At 43.7% G+C, this 21,503-nt stretch overlaps 2 protein-coding genes across 2 annotated transcripts; one reads left to right on the top strand and one right to left on the bottom strand.

Annotated features, from left to right (window-relative positions):
* Positions 1 to 1,657: 1,657 nt before the first annotated feature.
* LOC133118820 (cytochrome P450 2K1-like) lies at positions 1,658 to 17,195 on the top strand. Its single transcript, XM_061229084.1, has 10 exons — positions 1,658 to 1,849; positions 5,037 to 5,199; positions 5,549 to 5,698; positions 6,239 to 6,399; positions 7,134 to 7,319; positions 8,588 to 8,729; positions 8,986 to 9,170; positions 10,311 to 10,452; positions 16,816 to 17,035; positions 17,108 to 17,195. Exons 1-9 carry the CDS (start codon positions 1,658 to 1,660, stop codon positions 17,001 to 17,003), a joined length of 1,509 nt encoding a protein of 502 aa, XP_061085068.1. The 3' UTR covers positions 17,004 to 17,035; positions 17,108 to 17,195.
* Positions 13,136 to 14,620, bottom strand: LOC133113389 (geranylgeranyl pyrophosphate synthase-like). Its single transcript, XM_061222954.1, has 2 exons — positions 14,555 to 14,620; positions 13,136 to 13,891 (listed from the first exon to the last, which is right to left on the bottom strand). Exon 2 carries the CDS (start codon positions 13,883 to 13,885, stop codon positions 13,136 to 13,138), a length of 750 nt encoding a protein of 249 aa, XP_061078938.1. The 5' UTR covers positions 13,886 to 13,891; positions 14,555 to 14,620.
* Positions 17,196 to 21,503: the final 4,308 nt, after the last annotated feature.

Genomic DNA, 21,503 nt, shown 5'->3' with positions numbered 1-21,503 from the left:
ATGCCCAAGGTTTTGAAAATGCACTCCAAATAGGATTACTCACCCTAACGAACCTGCACATTTAAAATGTAACTTTATTCCAAAGTTAGGTAAACTAGAGTTCTGTTAGCCAGTAAATCTACGGGTTTATCTGTAGCAAGTCCAACGACACCCAAGTCACCACACAGATCTCTGCCTGCTTGGCTGATATCTCTGCGTGGATGACTTCCCACCACCTGAAGCTCAACCTTGCCAAAACTGAGCTTCTCTACATCCCTGCTAAGTCCTCTCCGTCAATTGACCTCTCATTGACTGTTGAGGACTTTGTAGTTTCCTCCTCCCGTACGGCAAAGAATCTTGACTCTTTAACTGCCTCACCCTGGCTCCACAATTATCCTCCACTGCCAGAACCTGCAGGTTCTTTCTGTACAATATACGCCGTATCCGTCATCTCCTGACGGAGAAAGCCACCCAGCTCCTAGTCCAGGCGCTTGTCATTTCCCGCCTGGATTACTGCAACTCCCTCCTAGCCGGTCTCCCAGCGTGTGCCATCAAGCCCCTCCAGCTGGTCCAGAATGCTGCAGCCCGCCCGATCACCAGTCAGCCCAGGTCGGCTCATGTCACCCCGCTTCTCATTGGCCTCCACTGGCTTCCTATTGCCGCATGCATCTGTTTCAAGGCCCTAGTGTTGGCATTTCAGGCTGCCAAGGGGTCTGCCCCATCTTACATACAATCCTTGATCACTCCCTACTCCCCAGCTAGACCACTGCGGTCTGCGAGCTCTGGTCGCCTTGTGGTTCCCTCATTATGAGCACCTGGCGGTCGAGCTGCACGTTCACGCCTGTTTTCTGTTCTGGTTCCTCAGTGGTGGAATGACTTGCCTACCACTGTCAGGACAGCAGAATCCCTCCCCCTATTTCAACGCAGACTCAAAACCCTCCTTTTCAAACTCTACCTTAGTCCTCCCTCCTGATTTCCCCCACCCCTCCTTTCTGATATCCCTATCCTTGTCTAACCCCCCCAAAAAAAATAAAAAATAAAAAAATAAATTGCACTTATGATGACGACTATGTTTAGAACAGCATTCCATGTGTATTTTCCTAGTTCTGGATGTGATGCTTTGACTTATGGTAGAACCTATGCACTTGTAAGTCGCTTTGAATTAAAAGTGTCTGCCAAATGACAAAAATGTAAATGTCTAAATGCCATGTAATGTAAATGCCTTATAAAGTGCTCGGTGAGTGTACTTCCCTCCAGTCCCAACCAGGTGGATGGCAAATTTGTAGAAGCAATCCAGTAGAGTTAAATATCACTGGGACTTAGGACCATGAAGCCAGCTTGTGACTTACCAGCTTTGGCCCCGTCCACTGTCCTCTGAGACATTTATTTCTGCCATCACTGTTGTTCAGACAGACTGTTGCATTGTTGCTGAAGGAGGATCACTGTTGTTCAGACAGACTATTGCGTTGTTGCTGAAGCAGGATCACTGTTGTTCAGCCAGACTGTTGCATTGTTGCTCTGGAGTGGTCATGTTGTCGTCATCATCATCTCTCTTTCACTCCCTCTCTTTCTCTGTCAGAAACTGCAGAAAACACAAGCTCTACTACTACTACTGCTGCTATTAAAATCTATCTCTCTCTGTCTCCTGTGTTTGGGGCTGATCAGTTCATCAGGAGCCATGTTGGAGGGATTTTTACCCCAGATGCCCCCACCCTTGACCCTTCTGGGGGTGGTGCTGGTGCTGTTTTTGCTCTGCCTGCTCTCCTCCACCCCTGGGCCTGGAAAAGACCCACCGGGACCCAGACCCCTGCCCCTCCTCGGGAACCTGCACCAGCTGGACCTGAAACGGCTCCATGTATCTCTCTGTGAAGTAAGGACAAAAAACATGGAATTATTTAATGGTTAAAGAATGAATTACTTGGTTCAGGTATGTAGGCAAGCTGGAATTTACTGCTTTCCTTTCAGAAACGTGTCATACAAGTGGTATTTCATTTCTTACTGGTGTGGCATGTAGATGACGTAATCCACTGCCTGTTTTACCATATCTGTGGATACGTTTGCCCGCCTGTGTTTTTTTTGTCATTCATGTACTTGTTTTCCCGTCTCTTTCTCCATTGCCTATTTTAGGCGGCACGGTGGCATAGTGGTTAGCACTGTTGCCTCTGAAGAGGTCCTGGGTTTTAATCATAGCTGGCGAGATCCTCTATGCATACGTGTCCTCCTCGTTTTCATGTGGGTTCACTCCAGGAACTCCTGTTTCCTCCCGCACTCAGAGAAATGCATGTCAAGTTAGGTGTGCTCCTGCCATTTCCCTTCTCCAAGGCACTTGCCTCAGAACTAGAGTTGGTCCCTGGGCACTGCACTGTGGCTGCCCACTGGTCCGAAGTAACTCGGATGGGTCAAATGCAGAGGACAAATTACCACATCGGGTTCAGTAAAGTATATCTTATCTTATCCTGTCTGAGATTTAGATCTAGTTCTTTGTCACCTTGCTATTGTGTGCTGTGCCTTAGGTAAAATGAATGGTTTCAGATTTTTGTTTGGCCATACGTCAGAATGGGCAAGATGAGTGATCGAAACTACTTTTACCGTGGTATGATTGTTGGTGCCAGACATGATGATTCCAGCATCTCAGAAACTGCTGCCTTCCTGGTATTCTTACCCACTGCAGTTGGTGTGATTTAAAAAAAGGCATCCAGAGAGGAGCTGTTCTGTGACCAAAAACACCTTCGGAGGTTGGAGGAGAATATGCAGACCTGTTCATGCTAACTGAAAGGCCACAGATGCTCAGCAGTTGTGTACAGAAGGCTATCTCTAAATGCACAGCTTGTTAAACCTTGAAGCAGACAGGCTATAGTAGCAGAGGACTGCACCAGATTCCACTCCTGTTAGATAGCTACAGGGAGATCAGGCTACAGTGGGCACATAATTACCAAAATGCAATCGTGTTGATATTAGCTTGTCTAATGCATAAAATATTGAGCGCCATCTTGCTGCCTAGTGTGAAAATGCCCTTGAAGCACAAAAGTGGGTCGCGGAAAAGAACCAGGAGGAAAAGTAGCAAAACTACATAAACTAGACAGTTTTTAGACACAAAATATTCCTCAACTGCTACCCTGTTCCGAGTAGCAGTTGCCATCGCAATCACTACACCTGATGGCAGCAAAACCTTGCAGGTAGGATAGCAAGCTAGATATAATGTTAGCCTACTATACTTTTTCGGGAGAAAATTTGGCTGAAAAGTGAATGTTTTCTAGCAACTAGGACGTAGCCATTCAGGTAAACCCTGAGCTGTATTGGGGTTAACCTAGTCTATATGTCAAAACGTCTCTCAACCTATATTTCCACCCCATAGACATCTAGATTTTGCTCAACGCAGTAACATTAATGTGAGCAAACTTCATAGGCCTAAGCTTTATTTATGTAATGTGAGCAAACTTCATAGGCCTAAGCTTTATTTATGTAAACATCCCAACTATCGTTAGTTGATTTGTTGACTTGTTGATTTGATTCTATGACCGTCCATGTTGGTCCATGGTTCTGACTTGATTAATACAAATGTTCTAAAGTATCGCAAACGATGTAGCCTGTGTCCCAATAACCAAAGTTACTCATGAGCCAAATAAAATCCAAAGTATTGTTTGTAAAATATCTGTCTAATGGTGTGTGTGTGTGTGTGTGGGTTATATCCGTTCGCGTACGCGTGCCTGCTTCTTAGTTAGCATTTTTTGTCTGAGGAAGGCCCCATGAAAAAAATCTTGCATCTTGGGGCCCATCCTAAATAGCTGTCACCACTGGCACTAGGTTCCACCTTATACCTCCTGATAGAAAGGACGCACAGTCGCTGACAGGGACCAGGAATTTTCTCAAGTGAAAATATTCACCACCTACTCCACTCAGCTCCTCGTACAAGCAATGGTCCTGTCCTGCCTGGACTACTGCAATTCTCTGCTGGCTGGCCTTCCAGCATCCACCATCAGACCCCTGCAATTGATCCAGAACGCTGCAGCTCGTCTGGTATTCAGTGTCCCCAGACAATCACGTCACCCTCCTGCTCTGTGACCTCCACTGGCTGCCTGTTATGGCTCGCATCAAATTTAAAGCTTTGGTGCTTGCGAACCAGGCAGTGGAGGGATCAGCCCCTGCATATATTCAATCACTCATCAACAATCACCTGCACTTCTCGGTCACGATTGCTGTCTGTTCTTGCCCCATGGTGGTAGAATGACGTTCCTGTGGATGTCAGAGTCTCTGACCTTTCAAAAGCAGACTGAAGACTCTGCACCTTTCTCTCCCTACCTCACCACCATGATTAGCCTTGTGCATGCCATAGATTATAATGGCACTTATAGGTGATGGGGAGATCAGCACCCTGGAGAGCAATCCCTCTACCTGCAGACCAGGACCCCGGACAGCGCACGTGAGTGAACCCCCATGGAAAAACACTGACTCAGCTGCTGCCTTTTTCTCTGATGAGCAGAGGAGAGATTTAAGGCGTGGTTGGGGCTGCAAACAAAGTGAGTCGGCGCCTATTCTGAAGAAGGAAGAGGCAGAGGGAGGAAGAACTGTCTGCCGTACTGACCCGGAGACCCCGCCCTTACCAAGGGACACGTGAGGATAATGAAGCGCCTTCAAATTACCCTCTCCCTTTCCCCAGCCCTGACGCGGCCCAGGAGGGAGGGAGGAAGGAGGCCCTGAAGAATACCCTGGTCTGGGAAGAACCTAAGTTATTTTTGCCTGAACGGCCCTTTTATTTTCTCCCGTTTTTCCCTACCCTTGCCCTGAGGGGGGGGCGCTATCAGCAATACTCTGATGAGAAAAAAAAAAAAGAAAACAGAAAAAAGAAAAAGATTGATTTTTTTCTGAATATTGTTGACTCCTGTGTCTGGTTTCCAGCTGGGCCCACCCACTGCCCTCAGGATCCACCACGAGGCACCACAATATATATATTGTATATATGATGTATACATATAGTATTCTTATATGTCTATACTCTAGCTGCCAACTGTGGTATGCTAGTTTCTTAAGCTGATGTATTCTATTTCCTGTCTCTCCAGCTGTCTAAGAAATATGGGTCTGTGTTCACTGTACACTTGGGCCCAAAGAAAGTGGTCGTCCTGGCAGGCTGCAAGACAGTCAAACAGGCGCTGGTCGACTACGCAGCAGAATTTGGAGACCGGGAAATTGCACCCATATTTCGAGATCTTATGAAAGGGCACGGTATGCATTTGAGCCAAATCTTGTCTAATCTGTTGGTTTGACTATCTCCATCCACTCCAGAAACACAGTGACCGTGAACATGTCTCCTTCTGAAAGTAGCCACAGTCTTTGAGTGTTAAAACATACTTCCCCCCCCCAGTGGCCCCAGTGGAGTAGCCCTGAAATGGCCACGAGCAGCCCGCCATTGGCACAGCTGTCGCTGCCATTTTGCAGATCATGAAATCAGCACTACAGTGGTGCACTATTGGACAATTGGGGAAGCTGATTTTTGCTTTGCACAAGATTCAAGAAATATGCGTGAAATTCTGATCTTAGTTTCTGCCCCCAGTGACATCCTGTCCTCTCCCAGGTGTTATTTTCGCCAACGGAAACTCCTGGAAGGAGATGAGACGCTTCTCCCTGTCCACCCTGCGAGACTTTGGAATGGGCAAGAGGGGGAGCGAGGAGAAGATCATCGAGGAATTACACCACCTCATCGAGGTGTTCGAGAATTTCAAGGGTGAGACAGAAATGGGCCTGGATTCAGGCAACGTTTTAGTTATAAAAAGGTGTCATCTTAATTCCTCCCTAATTTGCAATGGCTAATCATATTTATCAGCATTAATTACTGCAAATTCCGCTGTTGATTTGCAAAAGCATAGAAATTAATTAATTAATAGTATTAAAGGTCTGGACACAGTGGATCTCATGACTGAGTTTAGGATCCACTGTAATTAATCCATGGGAGGCAGAAAGGCTGTTGTGTAATTTGGAGGAATGCTTATCCTTTAAACCAGGGATGGGCAACTCAGTATATTACATTATTGGCATTTTGCAGACATACAACAAAGTGCATACCCATTGTGCTGAAAGACCCTTGAGGGAAATATAATTTTTGTGCAAGGTCATAGAATTATTTATGTTTACAGAGCCAAAAAAAAAAAAGTAACTCAAAGTAAATAGCAGTAACACAGTCCCAGTGAACACAAGACATTACACAAGTAAAGACAATATTGTGAGAGGAAACTCAGTTTGTATTTATTCTGTCTTTGTTCTTTAGGTGAGCCTTTCGACACCACTCAGCCAGTGAATTACTCCATCTCCAACATAATCTGCAGCATTATATATGGCAGACGCTTTGACTACGCTGACCCCGCCTTTCAAAAAATGGTCAACAATGTCAATGAAAATATCCGCTTGGGTGGTTCAGCTGAAATACCGGTACTGGTACTAAGCAAATACTTCTTTATAAAGGTAGAAATGTATAACTGCGTAATTGTTCCTGGGCAAGGGAATAGTGCAACAGAGTGGCATCCAAGTGGCAGAGCTGATAATGGCTGGAGGCACAACTGGACCTCATTGCCAAGACGTTACAAGCTCTAGAGCAGTAGTTCCCAAACTTGATCATGAGGGACTAATTTCCGTTCCAACCACAGTAGCAATCCCAAAAGCCAGAGCAAAATATGTAGTTTCACTTCTGAGTGAGCTTCCCTCATCTTGTGGGTGTACTGTCGGCAGGGTTGAGAACATAGGTGGTAAACAGCAATGAATCCGCAAATAAATATAGTATAGTGTGCCTTTCTTGATCCCACCACATGCCGTGGGGTCAGGGGCAGAAAGCCACAGATTCAGTTCCTAATTCAGGGAAGTTTATCTGCTTGTTAAAATTCTGGGATTGTCTTTGAGAACCACTGTTCTAGACCCTCAAAAGGAATATGTAACCCTTTAAATGTAATGGTTAATGTTGCAAATATTGGATTTCTTTCTAAATTGTCAGTGATTCACAGGACATAATTATGGTGTATCAGGTCTGCCCTCATATTACCTGCAGTTGACAGAGAGATGAATCCAGAGGTGAAATTGGTGATGGGGAAGATGATTATCTTTGATAATGTGCAGACTTTTTTTGTGGTTCGGATTCTGCGCCATTTTGGATTTTGGGCTGGGTTCTGCAGCTGTACAACATGTTCCCCTGGCTGCGCTGGTGTTGTGGCCGGTGGCTGGTGAATCGGACTCAGATTTTGAAGAATACTGAAAACTCCATCAAGAATATTACGGGGCTGGTGCAGGGACTGAAGGACACACTCAACCCCCAGGACCTCAGGGGATTTGTGGACTCCTTCCTAGTTCGACAGCAGGAAGTATAGCGAGAGAACTGGATCATGACTCGGTTGTACTACTTTGTCCTTACCCACAAGCCTTCATTACATTACAGTAGATTTACTTAGCCCACACTATAATCATGAGTAATTTCCATAGATATTGCATTCATAAAGGCATTATGACTGGGAACGTCATGCAGCTGTAAGCGCCTGTTTCCGAAACCTGCTGTTGAAGTGTAAACTGCAAATTTATATATTCTGCATTTTGGTATGTACTTAGTCAGCTGCAAAATTATTGACACCCTTCATAATTAAATCTAAAAATCTGTTGTGTTTATATATTAAACTTTTATTTCAATACATTTATTCTCATGTTTAAATGTTAAATGTTTTTATTAAGTAATCTATTTTTTTCTGAAAACCATAGGTATCAAAATGATTGGCACCTCTCACAATTCTAAATTAAATCAAACAAAGTTAAAATGGCAATAAAAGTTTACATAATTAATTTAATCTCAGTCAAAAGTGGTTCTCAAACCCTGTTTGCTCCGCTGGCCTACGGGCAAGCCAATGCAAATATTCGACTAACGTTAGGTTCACTTAAAGTACTATTAAGTACTATTAGACTATTTCTGGTTATATTCATTTAGCTTGTGAGCGAACGTTAGCTATCTAGCTAGTTTGCTTTCATAAGATGACATAATCAATAATATTAGCTAGCTAGTTTGCTTTCATAAGGAATATAGTTGTGCATTTATCTTAACTTGGCTAGCAAGCAAAAATTATTGAATAGGTCAGCATCTCCCAAGATGAGCGCGTATCGTGGAGGTAGCAATGGTAACGAACAACAATGTGTGGAAATTGGGAGAACGGTCTGTCAATCATAGTTAATTGACAGTTCTCATTACCATGCCCAGACAGTTTGGGTCAACCTTTATAGTGGGAAATTTAGGCTTAGAATAGTTTTAAAATACCTTTAAATGACTGAATAATAAAAAAATGATGCACATTTGTTTTGTTGTTGCCTGAAGGCAGGCAACTGTCACATTCAACCACCATGTTACTCCTTAAGCTAGCACATAGAAATCAGTGGAATATTTGGCTGATGAATTCCTGGATGTAACTGGAAGCCAATCATTTGATGTAAGCTGAAGGAACGAGATTTGCTGTGTTTGCAAATTCCTGCATCGACTTTCTGAGAAGTGTCAGTTCAGTGTTCAATTCATACAGTACATTGTTTAATTAATGTGTTATCATGCTTCTGCTTTCTTCATTGTCTGCGGTGTCCTGTTCCTGTTCCTTTTCAGGAGTCAGACCAGCCGGATTCCTACTTCCACAACCACAACCTGAGCTTTACTGTCGTCAACCTGTTTGCAGCAGGGACAGACACCACTGCAACCACTCTGAGATGGGGGCTGCTGCTGATGGCCAAGTATCCCCAAATACAGGGTAGAGAAATGCACACACACACACACACACACACACACACACACACAAACTTTAAAGAGTGTATGCCTCCACATACATACTACTACATGCGCGTACGCACAAGGCATGCATACACACACAGGTGCACCTTTTACAAACACACACAAACTCATTACAGTATTGTTGGCCCTTGGAGATAAGTCTCAAACCATAGCATGGTTGTCTCTCACACACTGACTGACTCTCTCTCTCTATCTCTCTCACTCTCGGGGTGCAGACCAGGTACAGGAGGAGCTGAGTCGGGTCATTGGGGATCGGGAACCCCAGGTGGAGGACCGGAGGAACCTGCCCTACACAGACGCCGTGATCCACGAGACCCAGAGAGTGGCTAACATTGCACCCAAGAGCATTGCCCACACCACCAGCTGTGATGTCACCTTCCAGGGATACTTCATCAAGAAGGTTCAAACACCTTCCTCTCATCTGTACACTCCTTCTCCTCTTTCTCCCTCCTCAATTCTATCCCTACCTCTATTATCTTCCTCTTTCTGGATCAGCAATGTTTTTATTGTTTAACACCGAATATCTCCATTTATAAGTCAAGGATGAATTACTAAATTACTAAATGTGTGTACAAGCATTGGTAAACATATCGACAGGCATTCAAATTCCGCATGATTTTTCCCAAAACTGCAACCAGATGTCCCCAAATATCTCCAAATATGAAACCTGCCTGTCACCTGAACATGACACATTATACCTTGTTGGAAAGGGTAGGAAACCCCATACAAGAAGATCGCCATGTTTTCAATGAGTTCCATACTGAAATGACACGGCATTGCATTTACGCAACAACAACTAGTTCAATGTGGCATTTGCTTAGGTATAGTTGTGGGGAAAATAGATATTTTTCAAAAATGGCTGAAAGGATTATGAAATAAGCTGCAACGTTAATCAGAAAACAGTCGTAGCTTCATAACCAGGTGGGATATTTGGTTCCATAAATGTGTCTACATGTGTTTACAAAACAAACTTGTATTCCTAGCAAACCAAAAATATATTGGCTGGATGTGCAAAAGTAAAAGTTGTTTATCCAGGCAACTACTGAATTGTATATTTTTGCTCTTAAATATACAGATTTTTTACTTTATTTTTATGTAGAGAAATTAGAATATGCCTTTCATTTATGTAAACTGTTAACTGGCATGGGAGAGGCTGCTGTTTTTCTTTGCAAATAAGAGGCAGATAAGAATTATGTTGTTCTTTTTAACAATCGGGCAACGCCATCTTGTGGTTTTATTACGTCACAGTTTTTATTATCTTAGAAATATAAACGCAACAATAATTTGAGACGTCGACAACTCAACCAAATGGGGGCAGCGTGGATGGGGTTAAAAAGAGGTAACAAACGAAGGGACACTCAACTATGCATCAAACTCCATAGGAAATAGATATGGTTCCATCTGGACCCATACTGTGTGTTCCAGAGGTATTCAATGAATTGGGTTGTATGTTTCTCACATGTGTATAATGCATTTCTTTGTCTAATAGTGTCTGCCCATGTGTGTTGTCCGTGTGTGTGTGTGTGTGTGTGTTTTACAGGGAACTATGGTGATCCCACTCCTGATGTCAGTGCTGCAGGATGAGGAAGAGTGGGAGACCCCCCACAGCTTCAACCCTGGCCACTTCCTGGATGAGAAGGGCTGCTTCATCAAGAGAAATGCCTTCATGCCCTTCTCTGCAGGTACAGCACAGTGCAGTACATGGCAAAGCAAAGCTCTCTAATCTTTAACCAATGCAAGAATGCTGCTGTGATTCACAGGTAGAGACAGAGTAGAGACATACTTCAGTTTGTACTAAGATTAGTCTGGAGATCAGTAGAGGTAAACGTAACCTGAATGAAGGCCTACAGTCTGTGCACTCTCCTTCTGGTGTGAAAAAACACTGGGATTGTTACTGTTTCTCTCCTCTGTTTCAGAAAGGGCCTGGATTTATTTCTGTATTGCAGTTTTCAAAATGCACTGATTATTACAAAAATACTTTTCTCAAGGTTCTGGGATTATCTGTTTCCCATGAGTACAATATTTAGTACATTCTGGGAGTGACTACTTTCTCCCCGGGAGCTATGTATTAATGCCCTGCTATTATCGCTGTAGCTGTATTTAGGTGCTGTGATTGTCTCTCTCCTGTAGTCGAGGGCGGTTCTAAAATCTGATTATAGTCAGTCTGCTATAACGTTACCAATATACCATCGAATGAATAGAATTGAATCTGTAGCCTACAGCCTATTCATTTATGTTTAGTCTTAGTAAACTAATAATGCTTAGTAAACGTTTGCATGTGAAACAATAAAAAAGCATAAATAACCCCAAAGCCAGGGGATATAGTGGCCACCCCGAGAACCCTTGAGACCCCACCCCAGTACAAAAAATCCTAGAACCGTCTCTGCCTGTAGATGTATTTATGTGCTGAGATTATCTCTCTCCTGTAGCTGTAGCTATGTGCTGAGATTATCTATCTCCTGTAGCAGTATGTTTTTGTGCTGTGATTATCTCTTCCTCGCAGGGCGACGGGCCTGTCTAGGAGAAAGCCTGGCCAGGATGGAGCTCTTCCTCTTCTTTACCTTCCTCCTGCAGAGGTTCCGCTTCACACCACCACCGGGGGTGTCTGAGGATGAGCTGGACCTGACACCATCTGTGAGGTTCACCCTCACCCCTTCTCCCCACCAGCTTTGTGCTGTGAGCCGGGCCTAAACCCCACTCCAGCTGATGAGTGTGAACCACACCTTTTCTGTTCTTCACCAAACCTTTCTTGGACAGAGTTCCTGTAAATGTTTATCTGGATATGAGTGTCTGCAAGATTATTAAATATACTGTACGTCTCCCCTGCACAGCTGAGAGCCGCTTAAATCTTTGTTCCAGGCTTTTTCAACTACTCATTCATTCAAGTATTTTTTTTTAAATGTTGCTTATGGGTTGATTAAGTAATTGGTATTATATTTGGAAAAATATTCTGAGTTTTTCAAATGTAAATGGTTAGCGCATTCACCCCAAGAAAAGATTAGAAAGAATATATCACAGTGAACAGCGTTTAAAAAAGTTCAAATCTAAATTTGTTCATCTCAGTGAAACTATCCAGATGGATAGATAGTACTCTGGGTCAGCGAAACAAACTTTAATTCATTTCTGGTAAACTAACCCTTTAAACTGCATTTTAAAGAGATGTTTATGTGAAATGATTGTTTTATAAAAATGCAGAATCTTTTAGATGAATGACCATCAGAGATGTAAATATGAACTGTGCAAAGTTATATTAAGGAAATAAACTTTAAAAAGCCAAACCCTCTACCTGCATTGACTGTACTAATTTCCCTGTTAAACTTGAAGAATGTGCATGTAAGTCTGCTCACAAACCCTGGAAAGTTGTAAATAACTGGAAAATAATTGGCTGGCCAAGTGGCTCACCTAATCTGAATCCAACTGAACATGCATTGAAAATGTCTTGAAATGGTTGCAGTATAGGCCCAGTGCAAGTGTAAAAAAATATACGTTAAATCATGAAGATAGATGTACATTTTGTCTTTGTCCCAAACGTCATAGGTCATGAGACAATTGCGTGTTCTGTCCAGCAGAGGCAGCCACAAACACTTTTTCAGCCGTAGCTTTTAGTGTGAGGCTGAAGCATACATAAGTCTGCAGCCACAGGAGATTTTAAGTGGTCATACTTACAAGCAATTCTTCATTGCTGGCATTTAATGTATTAGCGAGTGGAGTTTTTCTTCATCTTACTTTATCATAGGGCGGTTACTAAATGGGTCTCACTGCACACCAATAAAGCACCCTCCACTGTCCCATTCACAGCTCCTCTCCTTCTACCAGAGCATAGCAGAGACTTCATGGCTGTCTTTATGGCATAGTGTTTACTCAAAATTTTTGTGGAGTGATTAGTGGTGCATAGTTGTTGAATTGCTAATTAATGTGAATTAGTGAAATGAGTAAGCCTATTTTACATCATTTCTGCAGCATGTCTACAGTGCAAATCCAGAATCAAATTGGTTGTGAAATCATCGGGTTAAAGGGGGTTTCACCCAGAAATGTTATGTTTCCACCTACATGCAAGAGTACAGTATATGTCAATCGAGTTTTGCTGAAATTTTCAAAATATTTGTGGAGTTACCCTGGTAAAGTGGATCATGCGGGTCTTTTGTCCTCAAATCGGCAAAAATGTACATAAAAAAATTGTCCAAATATAATCCTGTGGTTAAGCACCAACTTTCACACAGGGGGCCTTGTTTCTGAAACGTGAGCCGAACAAAATTGACTATAAATCCATCGGAAAGAGTGTGGGATTGATCGCAGTTTTCGCACGTCAGTTTTTTGGTAGGATCAGTGTGGGGGTGATTGGGGGGAGAGGGGGGGGGGGACAGCTCACACCTCTTTGTACAGGCAGCTGAGCAGCTCGATCAGGGCCTCCAGCTCGGGGTTGCCTCCCAGGTCCCGCACCAGAGTGTGGACCTCGGCCTCCAGGTCCTGCAGGGTCTGCCGGGTGTACTTGAACGAGCCAGCCTTCTCCAGGTAGTCCGTGCAGTAGCGCTTGACGTCCACGTTATCCGTGCGTTGCCGCAAGATGTTCTGCACCTGCGTGCTTTCAGGCTTCGAGCGGATGGCATGGATGATGGGGAACGAGAACTTTCCCTCGGTCAGGTCCTCGCAGAAGCTCTTGTTCTCGGTGTACTCTCGGGAGTGCAGATTGGCGTAGTCATCTAGGATCTGGAAGAAGAGCCCCAGCGTGTCCAGAAGGGGCTTGAGGTCGCAGGTCCAGCCGGAGAAGAGCTGCATGAGGCCCACGGCCAGGCCGAAAAGGCCGCCCGTCTTCTGGCGGACCATGGACTGGTACTCTGCCTCGCTGGGGCACGTGTAGGTGTCCCTCCAGTGGATGTCCAGGCCCTGGCCCTGGTGCAGCTCCAGGAGCTGGCAGGTGAAGACACGCACAGCCTCTGGGTGCTCCAGTGTCAGCACCTTCTCCAGGCAGAGGAAGTAGACGTAGTTTGCCGAGTTAATGACCGACGGGATGCCGTAAATGTTGTGCGCCGTGGGTAAGCCATGCCGGAGCGTGGAGCCGTCCTCAATGTCATCGATCAGGAGGCTGGCATTGTGGAGCATCTCCACCACCTCCATGATCACCTGGGGGGAAAGCGAGATGAGAACATATAACAGTTATTTAGCTGACACTTTTATCCAATTGATAGCTGATTAGACTAAGCAGGCGACAATCCTCCTATGAAGGACCTTGCTCAATGGCCCAATGGCTTAGCGGATCTTATCGCAGCTTATTCCAGCCGGGGCTGGAACCACCAACCTTCCAAAACTGCACTCAATCCCATTCACGGCAGCAAAGGCTCTCCGTCACGGTATGCATGGGTTCGCAGTTCCCACTTCTCTGATCTCTATGAGCTTCGACTGCCTCATCCTTCACTCTTCGCTCATCCGTCTCTCGCTCTCGCAATTCTTCCTTTGTAAATTCTGGTTGAAAACTTTAAGGTTCTATTTCTCCTTCAACATCGAAAAGCTTGTTCTCTAATTTGGCAAAGTCAGAGCTGTCTGCTAACCAAGTTAGGTTATGTGATATTTGGATGCTAATGTTCCCGTATTTTTGTGGGAGTGTCATGTGACTCGCCACGGCAGTGCACTTACTCACTCCAATTAATTTTGGTTGACACAGACACAAGAAACTAAAATTCTATTTTTGTACAGTAAATTAGGCTAAGCCGTGTGCATTCAGTCACATTCCACAAAGATAAATTTTTGTGCATAACCTGAAGTGTGACCCAGAATTGGAGCTCTTACCTGCAGCTTGTCTTCCGGGACATCGAGCCAGTGGTTAAACGCCTGAGACAGCTTTATCTGGACTTGCTTCCCTGTTCAGATACAGAGACACAAAACAAAATTAAAAATGCTGTTCCGTTCAGGTGAGAAGCAAGTTTTAAAGGACTGTTTTCTTGCTATAATTTCTGCCAATAAGTTGGTTCCAGAGAGACATTTAGGGTAGTTCCAATATGCTGTCACCCTTGGGCCTTTAACAGTCAGCCACTGTTCATTTGCAAGTTGTTGCAGCTGAATTTTGTTTGAGATTTTTTTTTTTGTCAAATAGAAATGCAACGAACAGATATCTATTGTAACTCCTACATGTTTATGCCTGCTCTCAATTCAATTCAAAGCACTTTACAGTCCACGCGACATACAAGCACACACACATGCGCGCACACACGCGTGCACACACTCACATTCTCTCACACACACACACACACACATGCGTGCACACACTCATTCTCACACACACACACACACGTGCACACACACACATGCGTGCACACATTCACACACACACACGTGCACACACACACACATGCGTGCACACTCACATTCTCACACACACACACACACACACTTGCGGGGCTCTCGTTAAAACAGCAGTTGAATATTTTGTTTTGTGAAGTTGTATGGCAAGTAATCTGTTCACTGCATTTATATTTTACCAAAAATTGTACTCATCTTTGGGACTTTACTTAAAACAAGCAGTTGAATATTTTTTTATTTTTTTATTTTGAAGTTCTGTGGCAAGTACATTTTTTGTGTACATTTTTTCCAGTGAACAGATTACTCTTATAACTCCTGAAAGTACGTACCTGCTCTTCAAGCATAACTACAGTGTTTTACGACCCATAGTGCTGTTGTTCGAATGTTGCTCTTGGTGGGAAAAACAACAAGGAAATTTGGTACAACATAGAGCAAATAGCATCCCGGGAGCCAAAGCTAACCTAATGTGGCCCTTGCCTGTATTTTGTTTCAAGTGCCCAAAAAGGTTATAGCTGCTGGGCCACTCCTTGCTGTATGTTGTACCAAATGTTCTTGTTTTTCCCCTGGTAACCTTGAACAACAGGGCTATGGGTTGCATAATGTGGTGTTGCGTTTAAAAAAGTTATTGAAATAAGCACAGCCCAATTCTGTTGTTACAATGCTTATGATGTGACTGGACTGACTCGGCACTGTGTCCTTGATCGATTGTGAAGTCAAAGGTTGCTGCTAAATAAATGCAGATTTGTTTTAAAGATCATGTGTATTTGCTTTTTAACATATTTGTTCTATTTAACAGAGCTAAACATTTTATGCAGAACAAATTGAACTCTGGTTACTTGGATTTATTTAAGATGTTTGTGCTAAGTTTACTTAAGAAAGTTTTGTCAAGTGGTTCCACGCAACTGTATTACTTAAAAGTAACTTAAAGTGGCTGTGTGCTACTTATCTTTTTACCTTACATGAATTGAACAAAACATTGTCATGTTCAATCAAAGTAATATTGTTCAGTTGATTGAATGTAAGAATGTTGCATTAATTGAACATACCAACATTAAGTTAGTTGAATGCAACAATATTAAGTTGGTTCAATGTAAGAATACTAAATAAAAATAAACTAATTCAGTTAGTTAGCATGTACTCCATTCACTCTTGTTTAGTTAATGTTATTTCATTGAGTCAATTTTAAAGAATGTAGTGTCTTAGGAGTTACTTAATACAGTTTCGTGGAACCACTTGACAAAACTTTTTAAATTAAATCCAGCAAGAAATTTTTTTGAGTGTAGTGGTGATCAAACTTACAAGATCTTACAAGTGCTTGTGTGTTCTAAGCCTTTACTGGTCCCTGTCTGAGGTTAGTATGATGTAGCTAGCATACGCGAATAACACAAACACATACAATTTGCTTTTTAACGGCACTTGGTCATTCGAACGATATAAATGTACATTTCTGTCACACCGTCCATAAATGGTAAAAGTCCCACCATAGGATCAATTTAAATCTTTAAAAGTTATACATTTTCAGAATCGTCATTACTTTCCCTTGGCCGCTATCGGTGAGTCCGCGTGATCCGAGAGTTCAGTTGCTATGTAAATTACGTTAGAATGAGCCATCCATCATCTTAACCCGCTTATCCTGAACAGGCATACATTGGGCGAAAGGCAGGAATACACGCCTGTTGCTGTATGTATGTGCTGTGTCTATCTCTTTCCTGTAGCTGTATTTAAGTGCTGTGATTATCTCTTGCTCGCAGGGCGACGGGCCTGTCTGGGAGAGAGCCTGGCCAGGATGGAGCTCTTCCTCTTCTTCACCTTCCTCCTGCAGAGGTTCCGCTTCACACCACCACCGGGGGTGTCTGAGGATGAGCTGGACCTGACGCCGACCGTGGGGCTCTCCCTCACCCCTTCCCCCCACCAGCTGTGTGCTGTGAGCCGGGCCTAAACCCCACTCCAGCTGTGTGTAGTGAGCCGGGCCTAAACCCCACTCCAGCTATGTGCTGTGAGCCGGGCCTAAACCCCACTCCAGCTGTGTGTAGTGAGCCGGGCCTAAACCCCTCTCCAGCTGATGAGTGTGAACCACACCTTTTCTGTTCTTCACCAAACCTTTCTTGGTCATGAGTTACAATAAATGTTTATCTGGATATGAGTGTCTGCAAGATTATTAAATATACTGTATGTCTCCCCTGCACAGCTGAGGGCACATTCATAAGGGGCAAAGTATGTTTTAAAATGTTGCTAATGGGTTAGATGCTCAAAATATATGCAATATTACCACATAATATCATCATGCATGTTTCTCATTCATTTGAAACATTTTAATTTGTTTCCTGACTTGACTGAATTGAAACAGATTCTGACTTAAGCTTTGAGAGTGAAATATTGTTACAATTTTTTGATACATATTGAAAATATGTTTTAGCCATGTTCAAACACACCTTTTCAGACTATACCTTAGTACTCCTTCCTGATTCCCCCCCCCCCCCCCCCTCCAAAATCCCTCTTGTGATGTGATGAAACCAGAGTGTATAAAATACCCTGTAAAAAATGAAATATATATACAGTATGTCTTTCTCCCAAACGTCATGGGTCATATGCGTCGCCACAAAACTAAATGTTTTTCAGCTGTAGCCTTTAGTGTGGAGAAGCAACCAGAAGTCTGCAGCCACTAGAGGCATGGAATGGAATTATGGTTTTGGAAAGTGGTCATACTTACATTAAATGCCACCAATGAAGAATTCCTTGTATCAGCTAGTGGCGTTTTTCTTTATCTTACTTTATAATAGGGCGGTTACAAAATGGGTCTCACTGCCACACCAATAAAGCACCCTCCACTGTCCCATTCACAGCTCCTCTCCTTCTACCAGAGCATAGCAGAGACTTCATGGCTGTCTTTATGGCATACTGATTACTTTATGGAATACTTAAGCATTATGGAACGAGAACCCGTCGCTGTGCCAATATCCACAATATTCCACTAGGGTTGCCGCATTTCATTTGTAAAAACCGGGACATTTGATGCGCCATTAGTGCTCTCTTTTGTCAGAGTTGTACGTTCTATATAGTTGTACGTTTGTTTAGTTTTTTTTGCTGCTGGTTGCTTCTCTGATTTTGTTCTCTCGTCCTCCACATCCGTCTCTCCCCAATTTTATAAAACTGACAAAATTAAAAATAAATAAATTAGAAGTATTAGGCTAGTAGCTAGCTGAACTTTCCTATGGTGGGGTCGTTGAAGTGAATGCACGCGCCAGACTGACAGCCCGTGCAGCAGTTGCTAGGTGATAAGGTAAACTTTCGTATTTCTGCTACCAATTAAAATGAAGTATAGGCATATGGCCAATCGTCGCTGTGCTTTATTCATGTTTTACCTGTTTACAGACAAGGGATTGGATGTCTAAACGTAAAGAGGAAAAACCAGAATAGCAGGAGAAGAATCCGGTTTTATTTGGAACTCTGACATTTAGAAGTACAAAAAACCGTGACAATAGGTGTCCCGGGACACTGACTCACACAAGTCATTTGTTTAGGTATTGAAATAATGAGAGTTATGAGTGATCATTTGCTTCGCCGGGGTTTGGTGGTCTTGCTGGTATTTCGATCCAAGTTTTTCGATGTTGCCTAAAAGTTTTATTTTTTCGTTCCTGCTCTTTCCAAATCAAAGGACACTTTATACTCACTAATTCTATTTGAATTAATTACGTTCATTTCAATTACAAATTAGATAACAGTCATCTACATGCACGGAGTAATTTTAAAAGATGTGTGAACATTCAATTTAGCCTTGCTTATATCATGGATATTGGCACGCTGGAATGCAAACTGACCAATAGAAACAATGGACCGGATCTATCTGTTGTATAATTATTAATTAGTTGACATTCAACAGTGGCAGGATATTAGGAATGGCTGTAGGTAGTGAAATTAGTAACAATTTTACATAATTTTTGCAGCATCTCGACAGTGCTGATCCAGAATCATTGATACATTGGTCTTTGCATGCATATCAACTTGCCTCATGCTCATCTCAAGTTGGATGTGAAATCATCAGGTTAAAGGGGGTTTCACCAAAAAATGTAACTAAGGTATGTTTCCACCTTTGTGCTGGAGTATCTGTCAATCAAGTTTTGCTGAAATGGTTGTGTAGTTACATTAATGGCATTTGGCAGACGCTCTTATCCAGAGCGACGTACAACAAAGTGCATTCCCATAACCAGGGATAAGTGCGCTGAAAGACCCTAGCGGGAAGTACAATTTCAACTGCTACCTGTACATCAATGATAAGGACCAGGCCTTTTTTTTTAAACAAACAAATAAACAAACAAACGACAAGCAAAAGTGACCAAACTTAAACTAGCCAAACACTGCTTACCTAGCCAAACTAAAAAAGTAAATCACAGAAAGACAACAATTAAGGTTCACAGGGAGGTAGGGAGGGATGGGGAGAGGTGAAGAGGTGCGTCTTCAGTTTGCGCTCGAAGGTGGGAAGAGATTCTACAGTTCTGACCTCAATTAAGTGAATTCCACCACCATGGAGCCAGAACAGACAGTAGTCGTGAGCGTGAGGTGGAAGTTGGTGCCAAGCGGCCTGTGGAGGCTGAACAAAGAGGTCTGGCAGGGGTGTAGCGTCTGATGATTGGGGAAGAACCCTTAGCTGCTTGGAAGGCTAGCACCAATGTTTTGAATTTGATGCGAGTCATGACAGGCAGCCAGTGGAGGGAAGTAAGCAGGGGGGTGACATGTGAGTATTTGGGAAGGTTGAAGACCAGACAAGCTGCTGCATTCTGGATAAGTTGGAGGGGTCTGATGGAGGACGCTGGGAGGCCAGCCGAGAGGGAATTGCAGTAATCCAGGTGGGACAGAACCATTGCTTGGACCAGGAGCTGGGTCGAGTAGGGGGTGAGAAAGGAGCAGATTCTCTGTATGTTGAATAGGAAGAACCTGCATGACCGGGTCACTGCGGCAATGTTCTCGGAGAGGGACAGTCTGCTGTCCATCACCACGCTGAGGTGCCTTGCGCTGGGTGATGTCGTAAGTGTGATATCCCCGAGGGAAATGGAGAGATCCAGATGGGGAGATGTAATAGCAGGGATGAATATCATTTCAGTCTTACCTGGGTTGAACTTTAGATGATGGTTGTCCATCCAGCTCTGGATGTCACTCAGGCAAGCAGAGATACGGGCTGAAACCTGTGTATCAGTTGGTGGGAACGAGATGAAGAGTTGGGTATCATTTGCATAGCAGTGGTAGCATAGCCTATGTGCAGTGATCACAGGGCCAAGGGAACGAGAGAAGCGGGCCTAGGACTGAGCCCTGGGGAACTCCTGTGGCAAGGGGCCGAGGTGTCAATACCGTACCAGCTCAGGCAACCTGGAAGGAGCGACCAGAGGGGTAGGACTCAATCCAGTCCAGGGCTGTGCCACAGATGCCCGTTGCTGACAGGGCGGACAGGAGGATGGAGTGATCCATAGTGTTGAAGGCAGCAAAGAGATCTAGAAGAATGAGGACAGAGGAGAGGGAGGCTGCTGTGCCGCCAGGAGAGACTGGTAAGTTGTGAGGTCTGAAGGGTCTCTGGATTTTCCCCATTTCCTCTCCTCTGCACGGAGGCTGGCCCTGGAGGTACGGAGGGTATCAGATATCCAAGGACTGGGAGGGGATGTGCGAGGTGGCTTTGAGACAGAGGGACAGAGAGAGTCAAAGGCGGATGAGAGAGATGAAAAGAGGGTGGCACTGTCTAAATTGCCCGTAGGTATGAGTGTATGAGTGAATGGTGTGTGCCCTGCGATGGACTGGCAACCAGTCCAGGGTGTATTCCTGCCTTTCGCCCAATGTATGCTGGGATAGGCTCCAGCCCCCCTGCGACCCTGTTCAGGATAAGCGGGTACAGATAAAGGATGGATGGATGGATGGATATATTATTATTGTTGTTGTTGTTGTTGTTGTTGTTGTTGTTGTTGTTAACTTGCCCATATTATGTAGTTGCCCAGCTAAGTACTTAAATAATAGAGCAGTTTCAACAATAATTATATTATACAATATTTACACCCATGTTACCTTAAATTATATGAATGTACAGTAAATACATATACTTATTGTTCTGGTTTTTCTTTGTTTAGTACAATAATGACTGTAATGCCAGGTCATAAGTATAATTAGGCACACAGTATAATTAGTACAGGTCTCTTGGTTAGTTTCATACATTTCATAACTAATGTTACTTTGATATCTCCAGGTGATCAGCATATGGAGGTGTGTATATTTTCTCCCAGGTAGGCTACAGATGTACTTCCGAAGAGGTCTGTGAAGTCTCTGAAGACACTCTGGCCCTTGCGAGAGAGACTGCTGTGTTTTTGCTCTGGAGTGCTGATGCTGTCTACTTCTACTGCTGCTATTAAAATCCTCTCTCTCTCTCTCCGGGAGGAGAATCAGCATCAATGCCAGCAACCCC

The sequence above is a fragment of the Conger conger genome, chromosome 2, assembly GCF_963514075.1.
Source record: "Conger conger chromosome 2, fConCon1.1, whole genome shotgun sequence".
Lineage (NCBI taxonomy): Eukaryota > Metazoa > Chordata > Actinopteri > Anguilliformes > Congridae > Conger > Conger conger.
Note: the sequence above shows the minus strand (reverse complement) of the source record. Positions and strands in the feature narration are given on the sequence as shown.